Below are 20,966 nucleotides of genomic sequence, written 5' to 3'. Positions count from 1 at the left end.
TGAATATAAAGTATATATAGGTGACTAAAGGTAAAAATGAAACACGTACGAATATTACACGCGCATGTACATATAGCTCTATCGGTTTAGAATTCCTTTTAGATAAATCTCTGTAAATGCTTATATTGTATCACACTGATACGTTACACATTATCGAATGATTATCACACCTTTCGGTTTTCGTGTTTCAGATTTCGTGCCTTGTGTTACATGTTTCACGCGTTCCCTCCAATACTTTGTACCGTTCGAATTAAACAGAATCTAGCGAAGGGGATAAAGTACGATTAAGAGGATTTACATATACACAAAAGCCGTAGCAAATCGATACATGACACCAATTAAGATTTATCTATCGCCAGCGATACCTAATCAAAGCATTAATCGGACAATCTTATCCCTGCGATAAGAACAGATGAATTAACAATCAAATCGTTAATTACTTTTCAGTTTGGCACCACTAGACTTTAGAACGATATTTATCCTAAATCGTTATCGTTAAATATAATTTCGAAATTTACGATGATCCGGCTAATTACGATTATCAACCGTTTAACTTTGTCAAATTGAACTTTGTATTGGGCAAAAACACGCAAATACGTTTCACGTGAATGGTAGTTACGCGCGTGTACGCATCGACGTTCGCAGGTTCCGCGCACATTGGCCGATTTTTAGCTACGGTACACGAACATCGATAAGATGTAATATAAATTAACGAGACGCTAATAGCCGAAAGTATGTAACACGTGCTTACGTTGTTGAGTTAAAAATAATTATTTCAAATTACGATCTGATCTTTTCTAGATAATAATCGGGCAACACGATATAACGATACGAGTCGGTGCGTATAATAATTGTCGGGACGAGCGGCTTTCGGAAACCTTGGATTTTCTCGAAACACGGTAAGAGAGGAAAAATAAGCTTGGTTTATCGTGACGGAGCATAATCATGGGTTGAAAATTTTTCTGTTTGCTCGACGACCGAGGTTGAAAGGTGCTACCTGCGTATACGTGCAGGCGCAGGCGCATATTAAACGCACGTTGCATCGCAAACAGATCGTTGCCACTTGCGTCCATTTCTCAACCGCTTGGATAATTTTTCGAATTTCCAACGGTTTGTCCGAGAACAGGCGAGCTAAAAGCGCAGCAGGATACAGGATCAAGGATTCGCGAGAAACGCTGGGCAACTATTTTCAACAGCAATTACAACAGAATGCTGCAAGCCCGATACTTATCAGCTACCAGATTCGATGGATGGAGATATTTTAATAGAAATGGATAACAACGTTGGCCGAAGAGCAAACAAAATACGAACGTAGCCCATCGATCTACGTTTGGTAGACACGGGTTGGTGTATTAGGAGGAACGTTTAAAATTTTTATTTCGTATACGTACGTTGAACGTGCTCCGATCCTTAAGTAAATATTCTTCCCTCTGTGTTATTTGGTTAAAAAGCGGTCACCGGTGAACTAGTACCGTTTGCCTTCGACTCGTATTCGGTTATGCTGCGATTTGTCAAGAGTATACAAGGAATCATAACAAGCGTGAAAGATACGGCGATCTGTCATTCTTTTACGCGCAACTAGTTTATCCGTATAAATTGTCGAAACGAAAACAAATCGACTTACTAGGAAAAAGAGTAAAAAAGTGATTTTATTCTTGATCGGGTAACGAAACACGGGCGATAAAACGCGCGTATCATCGAGGCGAGTAAATAAGACGACAATTGGCAAGATATTAACATTCCGAAGATCGACGTTCCTTCGCTGGTCCTACGGATTCCTTTTTAGAGAAATGGGAAGAAAATTTCATCGAACAGATCATTTTTTCTTCTTTTTTTTTTTTTTTTGGTATGCCCACCCTTGTTTCCCCTCGGACTTTCCTCCCCTCCTTCTAGTTTTTTATAAGTATACCAGGAATCAAAATCAATGTCTCGATAAGGGAACGATATTTGAGAGGGCTTAGATACGTTGAACTAAACGCGGTTAAAAACGAATAGATTTTTTATCAGCAGGATAAGCAAATGCGTTGTAGGACCCACGTAAAATATCGCGGGACAACCGATAACAGACCGATTACTTGAAAACTGGGTGTGATACCTATTAGGCGGCTATTAGCTGCTCGATAAGGCGACAGATATCACCGATATTTCCTTGGAAAGAGTCACGAATTTTATACGATCGAACGAAACGTAGATGGGCTTGAACGCCAGCGGAACTTTCATTTATCGTTGATTCTATCGACTCGATCAACTTTTCCTAAATTCCAAACGATTAAAACCGTTGGTACCCGTCGTGTCTCTCGCTCGTCAGCCTTTGCACGTAAACTCGTCGTTGGTACTTTCGCGTTTTTACCAAACGTTATCCAATTATTTCTAGATTATCTTATTCTATATACGCGTATACACAAATGTAACGAAAATCGAGAGATCGTTCATCCACCTCCGTTTTCTCTCGACCGATCACGTACCGGCAACTGCACATATCGGTTATCCTTAGCGTATTCCGTGCTCGTCGTTGTTGGATCGAACGAAAATCTCGTTTCATAAGAGAGAATTCACTCTCCGTCTCTTCTTGCTCTCGTTTCCCATCTTCCTCTCCTGCAGTCCTCTTGCCGCCGCTTCCAGTACCGCCTTTTCCTCTTACTTCGTCTCTCGTCACTTCCACTCGCAATTCTATTTCTCTCTACTCTTCGTAACTTTGCCTCTTATTTCCCTCCCTGTTCTTTCTTGCCCGCGTCTCCTCGCCTACTTTCATAAGAGACGGATCGAACGAGATACAGATCTTGCTCCTTGATACGCGAGCAGCGTGCAACTCTGCCCTCTTTAATTAAAGCGCAGAGATGGCTTGAAATCTGATTTCTGGATTCGCGAAACTTGACGTTTCCTTCGGCTCTCGAAACTATTAGGATCCAAAGTCTTTTATCTTTTCTCTTTCTCTCTTTCTCTCTCTCTCTCTCTCTCTCTCTCTCTCTCGATCGAACGAAACACCTGTTTCGTCTAGACAGGGGAAAATTGGCGAGAAGGAACATTTTCAGTAGCTGAAATTTATTACGACGAACGTAGAATGAAACGTTACGTCTCTTTTTGCCACGTAACCGACTACGCTACCGTTACGCTATCGGACAATTAAAAAACAAGCGTAAAGTCTGAGCACGAGCCGAAAATGAATTCGCGCGTCATCCAGATAGCCTCGTGAGTGGTTCAAATTATCGTTTAGCCGGGTCTCGAAGGAGAAAAATTTCGACAACTCGGCTACCAGATGGAACGTTTTACCTAAAGAGGGCAGAACTGGATGCTGGTTTCGCGCTGGAAATGCGACGCCCGGGGATTCAGGCTGCGAATGCCCGAGCCTCGAAGCTCGCCGGTATTCGCAGTGGCTTGGCGATGTCTGCGTCGAACGCTCGCGAATCGAGAATCGTCGTGGGTGGCAGCGATCGCGAATCGAGGAACTCGCAGCGAAGAATTAGAAATCACGAGTCGGCAGGAACTCGGGGTACTCCGATACTCGACATCCGAGGTTAGAGAACCGATGACAGAGATAGAGAAACAGATGGCGAAGCAGAGGGGAACAAAGGGGATGGTGTAGGCGTGGCAGAACCGCGAGCTTTGCCGCGATAGGCGTGGCAGAATCGACTGACCGCGGATACGCAGTAGCAGAGGGGAGCGATTTTCCCGTTACGGACACGCGGTTCCTCGCGACGTCACTTTGTGGTGCGGCGTCGAGCTAATCGCTCGTATCGCCGGTCGAAATCAAAACCGGTCGTTGATTCGTTCGTCACTGAAAAACGCACGCGTTTCGCGTCGGTGAACGATCGGTGATCGGTGGTCGTACGTTTGCGTTTCGTTTCGAACACGATAACCCGGAAGACGGACAGAGTCGCGTAACGTAATCGCACATCGCGTGCAACATCCGCGATTCCGTATTAAAGGGTGAGGTTGGTTGAATTGGCCGGTCGGTCGGTCGGTTGTGCGGTCGTTCGATCGATCGATCGAGTCCCGTACGCCGATCAGAAGTCGATCGGCCACAGCGATCGACCATCGATCGATTACCGTTCCAGTTGAATCGATTGGACTTGACGTATTTCTATCGACGCTCGAGAACATTTATACGCGTATGATCGAGTCTCGCGCGGTTAGCGAGAAAACGCGGTCGAAATTGCAAGTGATAGACGATCGATCGAAAAGTAGTGTTCGTGAAGGGGCCCGATACCGATACCAAGTATGTACTAACCGATCGATTTGAGGAATTTCGCACGGTCGCTAAACCACGAACCAGGTATGCATTACAACGCCCAAGGGATCACGGAGGACTCGTACCTGCGACAGAGGCAACAGGAACATCAACAGCAACGACAACAACAGACGGGTCAACATACCGGCTACTCCGTACGGCAGAAGGGCCGCGATCGTTCGTGTTCACCGAGATCGGATGAAGTGCGGTCGCCCGGCTCCGAGGTGAGAGGAGAGACTGCTATCGGATCTCCGGAAAACATACGCTTCGTGGAAAACGGCTCTCCTTCGGAGCTCGGTGAGGAATCGCGAATGTCGAGGTATCGCGAAGAGAACGAGGCGAAGAGACCTTCCTTCTCGAAGCAGGAGAACGAGTCGGCGGCGAGTTTCTTTCGAGACCCGGAAGACACCGGTGTAAAGTGTTTCACCGAGGAAATGGTATCGGCGGTGGCGAGTCACTACAGAGAGTCGAATAACTCGCCGGGTAGAATCTCGCCGCAGGAATACGCGGTTCACTCGACCGACAGACGTCACAGTTCCTTTGGGAAAACGTCGTTCTGCATCGACGCGTTGCTCGGTCGGGCAACTGGGAAACCGGAGAGTCTGGATCACGAACGATCCGATAGACCGAACCAAAGATCGCTGTTCGCAACGCGAAATTCTGTCATCGACGCGAGCCCCTGTTTGACGAACTCGTTGGTCCGTGGCCACGATCGAGAATCCTCCTGCACTCTAGGAGGTGTAAGCGGAGCCGTTGGAACCGGCATCGTTACCGGTACTAACCTCGGTACTCGCGCTTGCACCGGTGCAGGCGAAACCGAAACTGCGAGCGCAGTTGGAATCGGAGTTGCGGTCGGCGTTGGTAATGGGACTGCGCTTATCGGCGCTGTTAGAACGGACGAGCAAAGAACATCATCTTCCCTCGGAGGCCTTTTGCATCCGTTCGACAGAACCGTCGTCCAACACGGACTCGCTTCGCCGTCGAACTTACAAGTTATTCGCGATCCAAGTGACAGACAAGATATTCGTGACCGATCCGTACGCGACGCTCATTTGTCCGGTATTCGCGTGGAATCGGTAGAAGAAACGACGAAAACGCCTTTCAAAGGAGAAAACGCTGGCATCGGTAACGGAGGATTTCGAGTGGATCGGTTGGAAAATATCGAGGACGACGGTTCGATCGAGGTTGATCCTACGAGAACGGGAAGCGCCAGCTCCGGAAGCAACGCGAGCCATAGTCCCATCTCCAGCCCTCCGATTTCCCCTGGATCGGAGGAACCCAGTGGCAACGCTATCCCTGGTAATCCGAATTTACCGAGTGGCCATTATAGCGCGCTCGGTAGCAACGCGGGAGTAGCACGACAAAATCAAGCGCTTCTCTTACATCCAAGTGGTCCCCTCATACATCCCGGAGGATTATATTATCATCCTGCCGGTGGTAGCGCGTTTCATTCGATACACAAGGAAGGTCAACCCGTCGGACATTCGCAGAGTGCCGGTGCTCATCCTCAGCAGCATCACATCCATCCACTCCAACTCGAGTGGTTGGCTAGGACTGGAATGTTGTATCCGAGGTTACCCGCCGATTTAGCCGGTGAGTTAGTAATCTTACCAAATGCCCTACTTCGTCTCTAATTCTTCCACACTCGCCGAACATCCAGTCGTTTCGTATCGATCTTTCATCCATCGAACACGAATTTCACATTTTACACTTCAGATTACGACCTTCTACGTTTCACGCAGCGAATTTTCTTGTACGCGCGCTATCGTTGATAGCTATCCGAACGCTTGCCTGCTTTTCACGAGATACGACGTTTAATTTGAAAATTACGAGCAAATCGAGTCGCAGTTATTTTATACTTTGTAGGTAATTGGCCGACTCGATTAAATCGATTTTTACGATAGACGATACGGAGTAATAAAACCGATACGATAATACTCAAAGATACGTCAAATTTCCAAATTTCTCTCATCTACTTTCCGCCAAATTTCTCGTTTTAACGTTTCGAGAACGAACATCCGAATTTTCGCTCGGGTTTCAATTCCGTGGTCGTACGCGTAGGAATACGAATTTGCATAAAAATACGCAACTTAGTCATAATTAATAATAAAAATACGTCTTGAGAGCAGATATGGAACATTTGTAAAACACGATAATCGGTGATAACCGATATAATCTCTTCACCTCGAAATCGAAAACTCTCTCCTTCTCGGCTTAACGTGCTTTTATCGTCTTTGCTCGTGTTCATTACGATATCGATCGTCTTAAGCGTAAATTAAACTAGAATTTTCATATATTTAAACGTAAGTAGGTAGATTAACTACTACCCGTAACAGCCTTATAAACATTCTGTCCTCCTCGTTATCTGAAAATAATACAACCTAGGGAAGGCTAATTAATATTGTAATTGTTTCACAAATCGTTTCTAAATTATAAATGACGTGCGATAGCAAGGCTGCGAAAAGTTTTAAAGATAGAAAGTCTGTTATCGTTCAGATTATTCGTTACGCTATTAGAAGGCGAGACAATACCATTTCGTGTTTTTAAAACGTCGACCAAACTACCGTGGTAATATCTCTCGTCTAAAATTGACATATATCGATGGGACAAAATTTGTTTGGAACACTAATGTTCAACGTTACCCTGACGTACGAACAACGTCATAAAATAGATCGACAGACTGCTCGTACGATAGGTAGATAACGAATGTTTACATGCTTAATGTAACTCTTTACCATGCTATATTGACTGGCTACTCCAGTTTTTAGGTTGGTTGTCAAATGATAACACAGAGGGACAGTTTCGCAGCATACTGTTGAAAATACGTATCTGTACCGTTCATTTCGAAATATAACATCCCTTATTTCAAGATATCGGGAAATTGTTACAGCCCTGATATCTTACGCTCGCTTCCACCTGCAGCAGTGTTCAAAGAGCAAATAACAAACATCACCGAACTCTGTATAAATGTTTGCAGGACCGTAAGACACAAACACCGAAGGAAACCCTTTTACACGACCGAGTTAACGTCATTGGCGAAATTTTACGAATCGCCAATTATAAATTATCTGTACACGATCGAAATAAACACGGAAGGGTGGTTTCGTAGAAAATTCTAGAATCGTAGAATTATCGGGGAGACTTTGATGATCGTAGAATTATCTGTAACCCGTAACTTGCCACTCGTCTGTTCGCTGATATTATTTGGTACGCAATTAGCAAATTATCGCGCGAGAGGGTCCTGATAGCGCAGAAACGTCACGAGAATGCCGGAATAAATAACAACGAGATTCGAAGGAAAGATGAAGAAGAGTATCCGGCGAATAGAGAGGATCACGAGAGAAAGGAAGATGATTCCGGTTACTACTACGGTAAATTTCACGCTTAGAAAAAAGAGAGTGGTCGCGTTGTCCAGCCAATCAGTCGAAAGCTTTTATCGAACAAATTGGTCAGTGAACGTAGCGAACCAGGATGCCGAGATGGACCGAATCCGAATAAACGAGAATAGAAAGAGAGGGAAAGAGAGAAAAATGGGGGAAGAGCGGGAGTAAACGGAACGCGATTGTACGTGTATATGCGTGTGTGTGTGTGTGTGTGTTTTAGAGCGAGAGGGTGGAAGAGAGGGAGAGAGAGAAAGAGAGAAAGAGAGAAAGAGAGAAAGAGAGTGAGAGGTGTTCGGAGCGAAGTGCGGGGTACTTTCTGTCAGATGATCCTGATTGGTAGTTGCCGAGCAATCCAACGTCGACGAAAAAGGCGAAAACCCGATAGCGTAAAACGAGCAACGGGTACAAAAAAAGCGGTCTCGCGGAATAAAATAAAACGGTTGCATTCAGCCCCACCTGAAGCGGCCGTTATCGCGTCGGCAGGGAACACGAACACGACTTGTTAAAAAATTGCTGGATGGGAGTATCGTCCCGTTCAGCCCTTTCTCCTCCCCTCCATCCTCCTCCTCCTCCTCCTCCTCCTCCTCCTCCTCCTCCTCCTCCTCCTATGTCCACCGTCTCTGTCTGCCGTTTCTCTCTTTCACCTGTAGTCTCGCATTCTCGTATGCTCTCGACGTTATGTAAATAACGATGAGTACGCGACTCAGCGGCTCGGCACGGTGAGCTGACACGGGAAGGGAGAGGCAGGGTGGAAAACAGGTAGACGCGAGCTTTTATTTGTGGAATATTTGTCGCGCGTTATACCAACGACGATATTCCAACAACACCGTGTTTCATCTATTTTGAGTCGAGCTTTGCAGTATCGAAATTTAACTAGTGCGATACCGATGGCTGCCGGCTAACTCGCGATCTTCCATCCTCGGCGTATCCCAAATCCCGATATCTCTACCTCGTGTACACTAAAAACGGTTTCCCGTGTCCCCGCGTGTCCATCCGGCCGATACCAGTTTGCATTCGGATTAATCGAAATCGACCGAAACGACTTTTCAACTTGCGCGATATCCACGCCAGTGTTTAACGTGCGAAGGTTTTTAAGCCTGGCATCTTCTTTTCGCCACGCCGTTAATAACGATCGAACAGCTTTCTGAAAAAAAGGAAAGGACCCACGGATCTATGTAAAATACATGGATCTTGTCTTTGATTATCGATTCGCGCTTAGCTAATATTAAAAATATACAAGTGAAACGTACCACGTAATCTGGCCGATTCTCTCGATTTTCCAACGATCCTATTGATTGTCCCACAACGTGTACGTGTAAAGCAATACGTGTAACGAAAAATGACAGGGTAAATTAAACGACGAGTAACACGAAGAAGAAACGAGAGATAAAATTTACAATGTAAATAGAAGAATAGGATAAGACTATGAGATACTTCGATTAATCGAAAAGCATCGAAAAAGAGAAAGATGATAATAATTTATATAATATTAGACGTCGTCGTACCGGATTGAATTTCTCAACAGTTCTTTGGTCTCGTCGATTTTCCGTTCTCCGAATTCACCAAGAACGTGGAACGAGGTTCGCTTTACAAGTTACGGTGAAAAAATAATGGCGGAAGATGTCGAAGAGATGGTAGGAGGTCTGCCAACAAAAGGGGATGATACCCGAGAGATGAAGCACGCGAAGGGTTGGCGGATGATTTAATTAGTTAATTGTGCGTCATTCATCCGTCTATTCATCCCCTTCGCCCTTCTCTCCACGATAGCATAACGCCGACGCAGACGTTCTAAGGTTGCCATGGAAACTCCACGGACTTACATAGACCGTTCCAACAGCTAATTTCGCTCATCTTTGAAACAATCCAAGAACGCAAATCGCTTTTTATCTATCTCTATGAAATGTCTCGTAACTTTAACCAGTATCGATGTTTTTCCTTTCTTCGTTACGAGGAGATCGGAAAAACAAAAAAAAAACGCCTAATAACGATTATATCGTAGTACATATCGTTTTTGAGTCGTTTACGGCTTGAATTTCGATAGTATATTTTCGCGTATATTAGTATATAAGTATATTTTCTGTTTTTCAAAGAGGAGTTTTAAGATCCTCGTATTGGGAAATTTAAAGATGGACAGTAGATAACGCGCGAAAGTGTATAAAATATCTACGACGCGATACTCGTTATAGCTTTTAACGCATAAACATTCGCGGTTTACGTATTATCGAAACTATCGTTTCCCTACATTTTCGGGTTAAACGTACGATTTGGTCATCTTCCTGAACGTGTAAGAGATCATTGTCGTTAGTCGTGCTACCGAGCGTTCGAGCCTCGACGAGAATCATGTCAATTCCGACTTAGTACGTCGTACGCTCGTTACTTTCTACTACTATTATTCTATCAAAGTATATGGACGTTCGCGTCAAGCGAATAACACGTCCTCCCTTGATAAAGTAGTCTGGAGCTGTTTGAATTAATCTCGACGAAGCTTTTCGCGATATTGTATACGATATCGTCGATGATGGTTGAGAAATGAGAAACCAGCAATTAATTGCACACCGACGTACACATATGAGAAAGATGGTGATGTGCATAAACGTGAGCGCGCGCAGACACGCTATATACGCGTACATAGAAATCGGAAACGCGTATGCAGAGTGTGTAGGAACGTTAGTAGCTGGATACATGGAAACACGTTGAAAACGTCTAGTGGCGTTGCAGTAGCGGTCGCGTCAGTCTACCTGTCTATAGGCATGTAGGCGGTAATGGTGTTTCTGAATTAGCTGCCAGCTAGTTTGGCCGCCCGCAAGCAAACAGATCTTGGTTACCCGATGTGTAACGTTCCACGTTCGCCCAAACCATCCTATATCTCTATGATCTGGTCTGATCGCGCCGTAGCCACATGGTCTCGTGCAAACGATGACACGAGAGCACAGCTTTCCGTGTACACGTCGTGTATAAATATGACCGTGTTCGATGTACACCACCGGCTGACGAAAGTAGTCGAAAGCATAGAAACTTTTACGTTCGTATCGTACGCGTTGTACGAAACAATTGCAAGTTTCATTAGCGCTACAACGAGACACACGTTTGTCTTGATTGTACTGACCGAATCGGAAACTAGATCGGAAGCGTACATAACGATTACAAGACGTTCGTTTGATAAAAACTCGGTACACAGCACGAACACTCGTCTTAAGCGTAGAATACGCGTTAAATAAGGTTCCACCGAATATCGAGATTTATCAATAAAACGAATAATCCTGCTATACGAAATATACGCTTATACCAAGTATCTTGTAATTTTTAACGCGTTACATCTTAATCGCTGCGGATTTCGTGATTGTTTTAATTTCGTGGGAACACGTTCCAAGTGAAACATCAGGAAATCGAAATGTCTGTACACGCTCCGCCCTCCTTAATCAAGATAATTAAGATGCCCGAGAAAAATTAAAGCGAGAAGCCGGAATTTTATTCCTAAATAGGTATTCTACGATAGATAATCGTACGATAGATAACCAAGTACATATACAGCGAGAATGGTAACGGATAAAATCGTCGATTCTGCGGATGATTACCGCAACGCCTGGCGTAGTTGGTAGGGGAAGCAGACGCGGAGCTCGTCCAGTTAGTAGTAGCCCGATGATAAAAGTAAATGGTAACGTTCTGGATGTTTATGACGTGATTCGCGGCGAGTTTCACGGAGCGCAGTTTCAAATTAAATCCAACCATTTTGGGTAGAGAAAATAATCTCTGACAAAAGTTGGCCAACTTTTTCCTCGCTCGGTATTCATCTGCCCTCGCCACTGGCTTCCGCGGATCTCCAATCGTATGGCGCAAGTGGAAGCGGGAGTCGATGACGTCTCGCGATCAAGGCTGTAGAGGGATGGTGGATACCCACCGACGTTACCCTCGCCTCGTCTTCGTTCACCTCTGATACGAGGGGTTGAGAATTTGGGGGCGGGTCGTATCGAGCACTCAGGGGCTGCAGGCGGAGCTTCCGCCGCTATACGAGACAAGGAGAGGGAGCAAGATCTGGTGCGAGCGCGCGCGCGCGAACACGCGCCCGGAACGCACGCACGCACTCACGCACGCGTGCACACACGCCCGTTCACACCCATCAAGGAAAACCGAGGAGGGATCAGGGAGCAGGAAAACGAGGAGAACGGGAATGGAGTTACGAGTAAGAATACGAAACTACGGGACGCATCGACGACCAGAGGAATCAGGAGGATCAGAAAATTGCAGTAGAATGGGAAGAAAAGTAACAGGGAAGGGAGCCGTGCATCTACCGACTGTGTAGTAGGATTTACCGCGATGATTGCAACGTAGAAATCGAACGGTGGATGACGATGAGTTTCATTTTATAAGTAGAATAGAGAAATGAGAAGAAAAAGAAAAATAAAGTTACGAGTAGAACTATGGTTCCAGTGAGTGCGCGTTACGACCACTGAAATTTCAGGAACGATGTAACTACTCTTTTTAAGAGTTTATATGCTTGATCGTTTTTGGTATGTTTCATTTTATAAATACGAAAACAGGGAGGAAAGAAGCAGGGATAAAGATACGAATAAGGATAGGAAACTAGAAAAGATCGATAAGATGAACGAGGAGGATCAGGAAATTGCAGTAGAATGGAAGCAAAAGTAACAGGGAAATGAACCGTATATGTACAGACTACATAGGGAAGATTCACTGCGACAATTGACATGTAAAATTCTGACTACTGCCCAATTGAACGAACCTCTGCGCATTAACTCCACCTATTTAAAACGTAAACTTCCATTTAGAAAAATTATGGCTTAGTCTACCTTTGCTTTCAGCAGGTCCATTGTCAATTAGTCTCTTGAAGTTGGTCGTACGTTCTATCGAAATTATATGTTCGTAATCCGTGGCAGAATATTTTTACGGCTCGCGTCGTTTCACTAACGATCGTATTACGTATCGACAATTTCCTTCCAAAATAAATGCAGATCTACAGAACATGTTATTTCATTAACACAACATCGTGTTCAGTTTTGAAATGATAAATAGGACGTCTTGACTAAGAACAACTACCAAATACTTCCTCGCCCTTCGAACCAGACCAGATGCGACAAAGAGAAAACCAAAAGACGATAGTAACGATACCAAATGGAATCACAAATTGGAGAAGTGTGTATTTGGTACAGTAAGAGGTTGAGCCGGGTGGGGGGCGGGAATATGAGCAATAGTGGGGTAGAATAGCGTTAAGTACAGATAATGGCTGGTGTTTACCGGTATGGTGATCAGCATGATTTAAGAGCAGCCTGGCGTGAAGCGGCTAATAGGACCCCAAATAAATTAAATTATCATGATAAAAGTGTAGCGGGGTGAGAACGACGTTAACCTTAACAGCACCCCATTGCTTCACCCTGCACAGAGGAGCACGAAAATGGTGATTGTCCACTCGATGGTGCGCCGCCCTTCTTGTTTACCGACATCTGTCATAACTTGCACCATTTCTCCCTGGCACCTTCGCACTCGTGCAATTCCAGTGGCTTCCCAACACTATGTATCGATGCTTTCGCTTTTTCATTCGACTTCGCTTGATTTAATCAAAATTCACCGAGGAAACATCGAAGGTAACGAGAGAGAGAGGAACGAAATTGTTTCTCGAAGACGATTCAGCTTTCTGAGAAAAGAGCCCATAAAACGAAACTGATAATAACTCGATCATTTTGTAACATTGGCTACGTCTCAATTAGATTAAACAGACTGTAATAGTCTTTAAAAAACATCGTTCTTTTCGTATTTACGAAATAGATGAAAGTTTTAGAATTAGAGTACGAACGTTTATGCATTTATCTAGCACGATTTTACAAAGTCTTCTGCACCGAAGTGTAATCGCACGATTATTGGTTTCGATCAAATTTAACGGAAATATGTAATAATACGAATAGCAGAGAATCGGTAGAGGCGAACAGAAGCGACCGCCGAGATAGCAATTGCGACGGGAACGGAGAAAAAGAAGGAAAATCATGGAACCATATGTGCTCAGCGGGTGGCAAACCATCTTTCCGAGGGACGATTAATATATCTACGACCGACATAAATAACGAAACCAAACCATAGACGGTTTGTATTTGGAAGTAATATCGATAGCAATATGTTATTATGTACGATATTCGTTACGTTCGATCGTAGAAATTTTTCTAAACGTAGGGTAAGGTATATTTACGTCAAATTATAGCAATTTACTTGTAATTCTACATATGCGAACACGAACAAATTTTGAACGGTCTACGGTGATCTTGTATGACAAATGTTCAAACGATTTCGTAAGTCACCATTATGCTACGTGTTAAGTACTTATACGATATGCAGGTGCGGTGAAAAGTACGGTGTATCCGCATCGAGATCTTACAACGCGGTTCACCATACTTTTTTCTCCAAACGCTTTCAGCTTACGATGCGACCCACCAATTTACCTACATAGCAAGTGTGTGACCGGCTGTCAATGTTTGTACACATGGCAATGTTTAGTCGCGCGTACAGCCAGATTAATCTGGAACGTGCGATACCCTTATGTCGCTCTTAATCAGCCGCTTAGTCAAACATTCAACACCATGGGCCTGTTTCATTTTTCCGCCTTAGGATGTTGACAGATCGCTACGACGACGATGCGCTCACGCAACAAACATCTTTTCGCGGATAGGCGAAATCTCTGGTCTTTTCTCTTTCATTAGATGTAAGTTACTAGAGCCAACGTTACGTACGGTTTAAATCAAAATTTTCGTTTTAACACAGAATCTTATCGCTATCGATAAGTCAAATGTCGTACAAATTTGGTTTATCGAAATTCTAAGGGACGAGAAATTGTGTACGATAGAGGGTGTATAGTCTACGTTTATATAAGCAAAATGCAACGCGTCTTGAAGAATACATTGTACGATTTGACAGTGATAATCATCGATCCATCGTTGTTGTTCCCTTCGCGAAGGAAGTCGAATTTCGTTTTGATTTATTGCGCGTATAAAGTCATAAAGAAGAGAAAATCGGGTCTGGCCAAGACCCGTTCATAGGGCTAATCGTTAGGGCGGTCACCCTCGTCTTCTGTCCTTCCCTTTCTACCTTTCCCCCTTCCTATTTTCAACCCCAAATCATAGTATTGCAGCCCAGGGGGATTTACACTGGCGGTAATTGCATTAGCATTCGATGATTTTTATTGGTCTCTCCTTGCGATTAGTATTAATTCGAGCCAACATTATCAATAACAGGCAATACTGATTTTCTTCTATTCCATTCAATTGTGAGCGTCGAACAAGAAAACTCGGAATAACAGACTGCGGAATATTCATGCAAATTCGTGTTTCTATAAACGCGATTAAAAACAGAGCCTGAGAATGACAAAGCGTATATTTTTGCAAATTAAAATCTTTGATAATAGGATGCTTCTCGTATCATAAAATAAAGCGTGTACCGTCCGGACAATGTTTCTTTAAAAATAAGAAAAGAATTCTTTCGCGTAAAAGAGCCAAGTATGTTAAATATATCCAAATATACTTATCATCGACAGGTTGCGCGGCCCAGCATGCCCTCCTTGGAAAAACGAGAAGGCCGAGAACCGCTTTCACGTCGCAACAGCTACTCGAATTGGAAAAACAATTTAGACAGAACAAGTACCTTAGCAGACCGAAGAGATTCGAAGTGGCCACTTCGTTAATGCTCACGGAAACACAGGTAAACGCTGCTTCATCTGTACCTTTATGAATCGCTACACCAAATCGCTAAACCGAATTAAATCGAATACATACATAATAGACCAACCCTCGTCCAGCGGAAGCTGATTCATTGTTATCATGAGAGCCGAATATTTTATTCGATAGTCGTACAGTGCGAAGGGAAAGGCCCTTCGCTCCCGCGTGATAACCAAATTTACTTAGAAAATAAAATCGTTCGTATAATTTGACAGAGTGATAATACATAAATGTAACATAAATGCACGCGAAAAAAATATGACGATTTTGAAAGTAACAAGGGTGAACTATCTATATATGGTATGTGCATGAGCCAGAATTGACCCAGCCTTTGCTGTTCGAGGGTTAATAGCTTCCTTAATCGCTTCAAATTCATTCTCTCTTTTAATTTCTTCTTTTTCCTTCTAGTTTCCTTCGTCGTTTCTCTTCTTCTTTTTCTTGCTTTCTCCTTCTTTCTTTTTTGTTTGTTTCACTTAAGGAAAGACGCGGCGATTCGAGTAGTCAGTATAGTAAAAAAAAAAAAAAAACGTGGGTGTAAAAAAAGAAAATGGAAGAGAGAATGAAGAAAGGGAAAAAGCCTCCAGAGAAATCGGTGAAATAATCCAGGACCCTTCTCCTTTGCCGGGGCGAACGTGAACGAGCGAATCTCTTGCATAGTTCAACAACTTAAACATAACTTTGAAGCTTACGTGTTCTGACGGATCGCTCGGCAAATAGCAACGAAAGTCTGAATTATGGGAGACTGAGTCCCTGATTTGTTTCGATATTCAACTGATTCAAGTTGAAGCATTTAGTTTCCGAATTGTCCGGTCGTTGCGTTTCCTCGTCACATCGTTCCTTCATCTTCCCCTTATGGTATCGACGAAAGGAAGGAAATGCATGTCCAAGTATATTAATACTCGTTAATACTAAATCTAATTAATCGTGATATATTCGATACACGCTATCGATCACAAGTATCAGGACAATTACGAGAAACAAGATAAGCTGGAAAAATCTGTAGAAACTTACTAAAACATCAGGGATTATTAGGTATTTCGCTTGAAATCAAGATAATAAAAATCAGAGATCGAAAGAATTATGGAACTTTTTCATAGATCTCATTTAAAACGTGTACCGTGGAACTTTTTTTAGAAAACGTTCTCGCATTACAAGTTCCGACGAGGACAGATGAAAGATAGTTGTTGAAAATAAAAGTGTTAGTTTCGACAGAACTTGTAAAATACGAGAATAGCAATTTTTCTACGACAGGAAAGATATTTTGTTCGTCGATATTAAAAATGTTCTCAATAGTATCACGATAATATCGAATAATTATTACGATTATCGATATTCTGAATATGTTATTTGTTTGTAATATTTATGCAGATAATTCACGTTTCGTAGCTTGCTTAGCTTTAAATCGTTAAAAAATGTTACTCAGGTATTATTCTTGACAAGAATACTTGTCTTCCCCTCATGTTACGACTTTCGTACCTTTTACTCGACAAACGTATGAATAATTCGATATTATATCGTTAAATAAAGGTAATATTTGATAATTCGCTACTTTTATTCACTTTATGGAACATTTTTTAATACACGTCCTAGAGTATCAGTTTCATGAGAATTTTAAAGAAGTTCCTGAGGGTAACATCTCTTTCCATCAAAATTTCACAGTTCGAACAGAGTTTTTTTTTTAGAAGCGAAAGATAACTGTTTATTTAGATCTCTGATAAAAATCTCATTGATTCTAATTAATAAATTTGTTTGACAATAAAATTCTTATCAATTATAAGCGATAAACATCTAATATTCGATGGCTTTCAAATGTTACCAACTCTATAACCCAATTTCTATGATCACGAGAATCGTGTCTGGTTACAGCACAGTTACGGTACAGATTGTAAAATTTTAAAAACTTTCCTACCATATACGTTCTATATATTCATAAAAATTTTCGAATACTTTCGTGAGTGACTGTAGCTATTATCGCGAGAAGAAAGCACGTTTCTTTCCTCGAAGGGTGAAGACGTACTAGGGCTGGGAACGAGACATCAGGGAGGTTCAAGCACGTGATATGTTGTCCAAAGGATTTACACATCGTTCTCTTGTGGGATTCGGCAAGGAAATATCGAGTCCATGTACTTAGGTATATTTGCAGCGATTTAAGGGGTCGTATTGTATCCTATACGCGACTACAATTTTTTCGCATTCGAGCGATACGATTCAGTGTCGTGTTTCAGTACTCCGTTGTACCATAGTAAAAAGCAAAATTCTTCGTTACTTTAACGTTTTTATAGACGACCTTCCTTTTTCTTCTCCACGTCCATTTACTCGAACGTCACTATGCATCCCATGGATAATTGCCATTAAAATTTATGTATGAGCAATGTGTGTTAAAATTCAGGTGAAAATCTGGTTTCAAAATCGACGAATGAAATGGAAAAGGAGTAAAAAGGCACAACAGGAGGCGCGGGCGAATAATAAGGTCGAGGACGGAGGAAACGTGAGAAGCAGCGAGAGAGAAACTGGCGGTGATCCGAATCCAAATTCGCCGAGTCCGCAGGAGGATAGCAAAGGTACTCTACAAGAAACGCAGAGGAACGCGACCGAACTTCAGGAGCCGCTTTATCGACCTTACGTGGTATAAAACTCTGACCAAAATGATCGACCCAGTGGTGTGCCAAATGTGAACCAACCGATGTAAGTTGCTGCTTGGCGTCATTTTGTCGATTAAATCTCTTGTTGATATCTTTGATACTTGGTGTGATATGTTCGATCGTTTCTCGAGTGAATTTTTAATACTACGCAATAACAACAACAACAACAACAACAACATCGTTAGTCGATCGAAAAACGGAGAGATGTACGTGCAAAAAGGATTCAATGGCAAATCGATCGATTAGATTTCACAAACAAATCGCAAATAGAGTCGCGTGCATGTATGATGTAAGTATCGACTTATACTGTACGCATGCTGGTGTAACATGGCAAAACTCGTATGTAAATATAGGGAACAATACGATGGATAATACACGCATATACGCACACACGCATAAATACACAGCGACTCGTAGCTACAAAAGTATCTTCAAATTTTCAATTCTTATAGGAGGTACGAGGTACAAAATGATTTTTACACGAACCTCTCAGAAATCACACCGATCGATTCCGCTATTTTTTTTTTTTTTTTTATTAATTTTCCAATTTCATTTCTCATTTCAATTCTGAAGAATCGATTAAGTTCGTAAGTTCCATAGGTTTATTCGTAACTGACGTACGTTATCGCGTAAAAGCGTATCGCGAGAAAATTACACGAATAACGATAGATTGTAAGGTAGACTTAAAAAATATCAAGTTCATTCGTGTGACTTCTGAGTGACTAACGCGTAACGCGATAGAGATAAAAATTGAAAATCTCTGGGCGGTTTCGTAAAGTGGATTTAAAAAACGGTGTTCGTAACATCGTCGCTTACTTCTCAGATTTATCAAGTTCATTGATGTGACTTCTCAGTGACTAATACATAACACTGTAGATAAAAATTGAATGTTTCTGGGTGGTTTTATAGTTATGAGACGCAGTGTACACAAGTTCGAGCCCATGTCAGACCGGTGCATGCGCACGATTGCCGTTATCAGCAGCGATATGCCTAGAAAATTAATCGAATCCTCTTTACGGTGTTCCCCCGAGTCGTTTTGAAATGTTTACATAACGAAGGCTCGTATCAAAGGGAAGAAAAGAAAATATGGCTTATATTAATGGGTATAAAGTGGGAGGAATTATATATATACGCGACGATTCGCAGCAATAGTTGTATAAAACCATCGATTAGAACGCAATGGCTAAGCGCCTTGTGAAAAGATTGAACACTCTTGACTGTAACTCTTCTCCGACTGTTGCTCTAGATCTACATGAATTGAAAACACGTATCTATTTATGATAAATTACATAATTGTAAATAATATTCGTATACGTCTAGGGTAGAAAGTGCGATGCGAAGGAAAACGTCATATTATGTCGCAACAAGTTCCTAAAATAAATCACAAATATCGAAGACAACAGTACGACTACTATATTTACTCCTCTTCGTTTTACAAATTTTATTCAAAGCGTTGCAGGTTTGCACGGAGCTTGGAAAAAGGATCGACGAACGACAGGAATCGATGCGAAGAATTCGTAACGCGTTTAACTAAAATTACAGAAAATCAACGAGATATTCGCAACGTAAACGAATCCGTCTTAAGTTTATGTTGCTTCCAAACTGATTGTGAGTGGTTTTTCTTGTAAAAATAAGCTGGATGATATTCAAAGGAGACACGATCATATGTTTCCCACCACGCAGTTATCCCCACACGCAAGCGAAGAATCATCAGTATTTATGATATGCTAATTTCCCGTTACAAATTCCGCGATGTTTCGCGGACGACTGCTCTTACCGGCTACAGCCAGTGGAAACCACCCGTTTGGAAAACCAGTCGTCAACGAAGGAATGGGAAGGAACTGGAGAAGAAAAACTACACGGTATACCAGATATCGTCGTATATCGTTCTTCTAAAAATGGGGATCGGTCTCCATGACACTTTTAAGAACATTTAGAAACCATATTTTCTATGTTTGGCGTCGTTAATTGAAATCGATAAGGTTCGATAATGTTAAATTGCTCGGGAAGTTCATAGCGTCTCTTATTATAAATTTCGATCGAACAACGAAACGTTCGAACGAACGCTGACTCTTACGATTAATTGAACATCGAGGAAAATTGAGGAGAAACATCGGCAGGTTTCTTTCACGACTGGTGTATTTATTCGTAAAAAGAAAGATACGTACCGCCGCTAAAATTTTAATAAATGATTTAAATTTACGGTTAGACGAATTCATAAGAGAGCGTTACCTTTAATCGTCAATTTGCCATTAATTTGTGCGTTTTAATAAGATTCACAGAGCGTCGCGACGAATCTATCAAGACATTCGGGTGGTATTTTTCAACCGCAGTGCATATATTATCATTTTTCTTTCTTCTGAAGGTTAACTTCGGCTAACTAAAGATACTACGATTGAAAAACAACGATGAAAATGCAGGAACATATCTAGAAAGTAAAGAAAGATTTTTGGAAGCATTTCAACAAAAACGTCGAGCAACGCTGCTCCTATTTTCTTATTCTTCCATGCGGCATTAAATGAAGGGATTCGCTAATCGTCGAGCCGCGCATCTAAACATCCCGAGAAATGTGAAAAAAGAGATGGCTTTGTGCCATGATGTTTGTAAATTTACTAACCAGTTTTTCCAATACAGAGATAGCTATGTTTTAAAGCTCGTTTAAAAATCAGCGAGAGAACTACTTTTTCGTGCCATTTCCTTTCCTCTTCTCTCCCTCTCTCTCTCTCTCTCTCTCCTCTTTAATTTCACGCAAATTCAACAATTCAGTACATCGCTTTCGTACTGGGAAAGTAGAATCAATTTCCAAATTATTAACAGAGAGCGATAGTACAACGTCTAATATTTCAATGATAACGTAAAACCTTTTGCTCTCTCTCTCTCTCTCTCTCTCTCTCTCTCTACCTCTATCTCTATCTCTATCTATCTATCTATCTATTTCTATCTCTATCTCTATCGGCCAGGAATTTCTTGAGTGTTTTGGGTATTTTGGTGACCTAAT

At 42.3% G+C, this 20,966-nt stretch overlaps 1 protein-coding gene across 1 annotated transcript; it reads left to right on the top strand.

The window, feature by feature from the left end:
• Positions 1–4,204: 4,204 nt before the first annotated feature.
• On the top strand, positions 4,205–18,424 carry LOC117233569. Its single transcript, XM_033493982.1, has 3 exons — positions 4,205–5,821; positions 15,146–15,309; positions 17,716–18,424. Exons 1-3 carry the CDS (start codon positions 4,276–4,278, stop codon positions 17,956–17,958), a joined length of 1,953 nt encoding a protein of 650 aa, XP_033349873.1. The 5' UTR covers positions 4,205–4,275; the 3' UTR covers positions 17,959–18,424.
• The last annotated feature ends 2,542 nt before the right edge of the window (positions 18,425–20,966 follow it).

This window comes from Bombus vosnesenskii, unplaced genomic scaffold (assembly GCF_011952255.1).
Source record: "Bombus vosnesenskii isolate JDL3184/JDL3185 unplaced genomic scaffold, Bvos_JDL3184-5_v1.1 scf7180000013297, whole genome shotgun sequence".
Lineage (NCBI taxonomy): Eukaryota > Metazoa > Arthropoda > Insecta > Hymenoptera > Apidae > Bombus > Bombus vosnesenskii.
The sequence above is the reverse complement of the archived record's forward strand: the minus strand, read 5'-3'. Positions and strand labels throughout refer to the sequence as shown.

What these genes read in the sequence shown, in the direction of transcription:
- LOC117233569 (XM_033493982.1), top strand. Translation starts at nt 4,276, where the DNA reads ATGCATTACAACGCCCAAGGGATCACGGAGGACTCGTACCTGCGACAG. An exon ending in GTTACCCGCCGATTTAGCCG is followed by an intron (nt 5,822 to 15,145) that starts GTGAGTTAGTAA and finishes TATCATCGACAG; the next exon opens with GTTGCGCGGCCCAGCATGCC. An exon ending in TAATGCTCACGGAAACACAG is followed by an intron (nt 15,310 to 17,715) that starts GTAAACGCTGCT and finishes GTTAAAATTCAG; the next exon opens with GTGAAAATCTGGTTTCAAAA.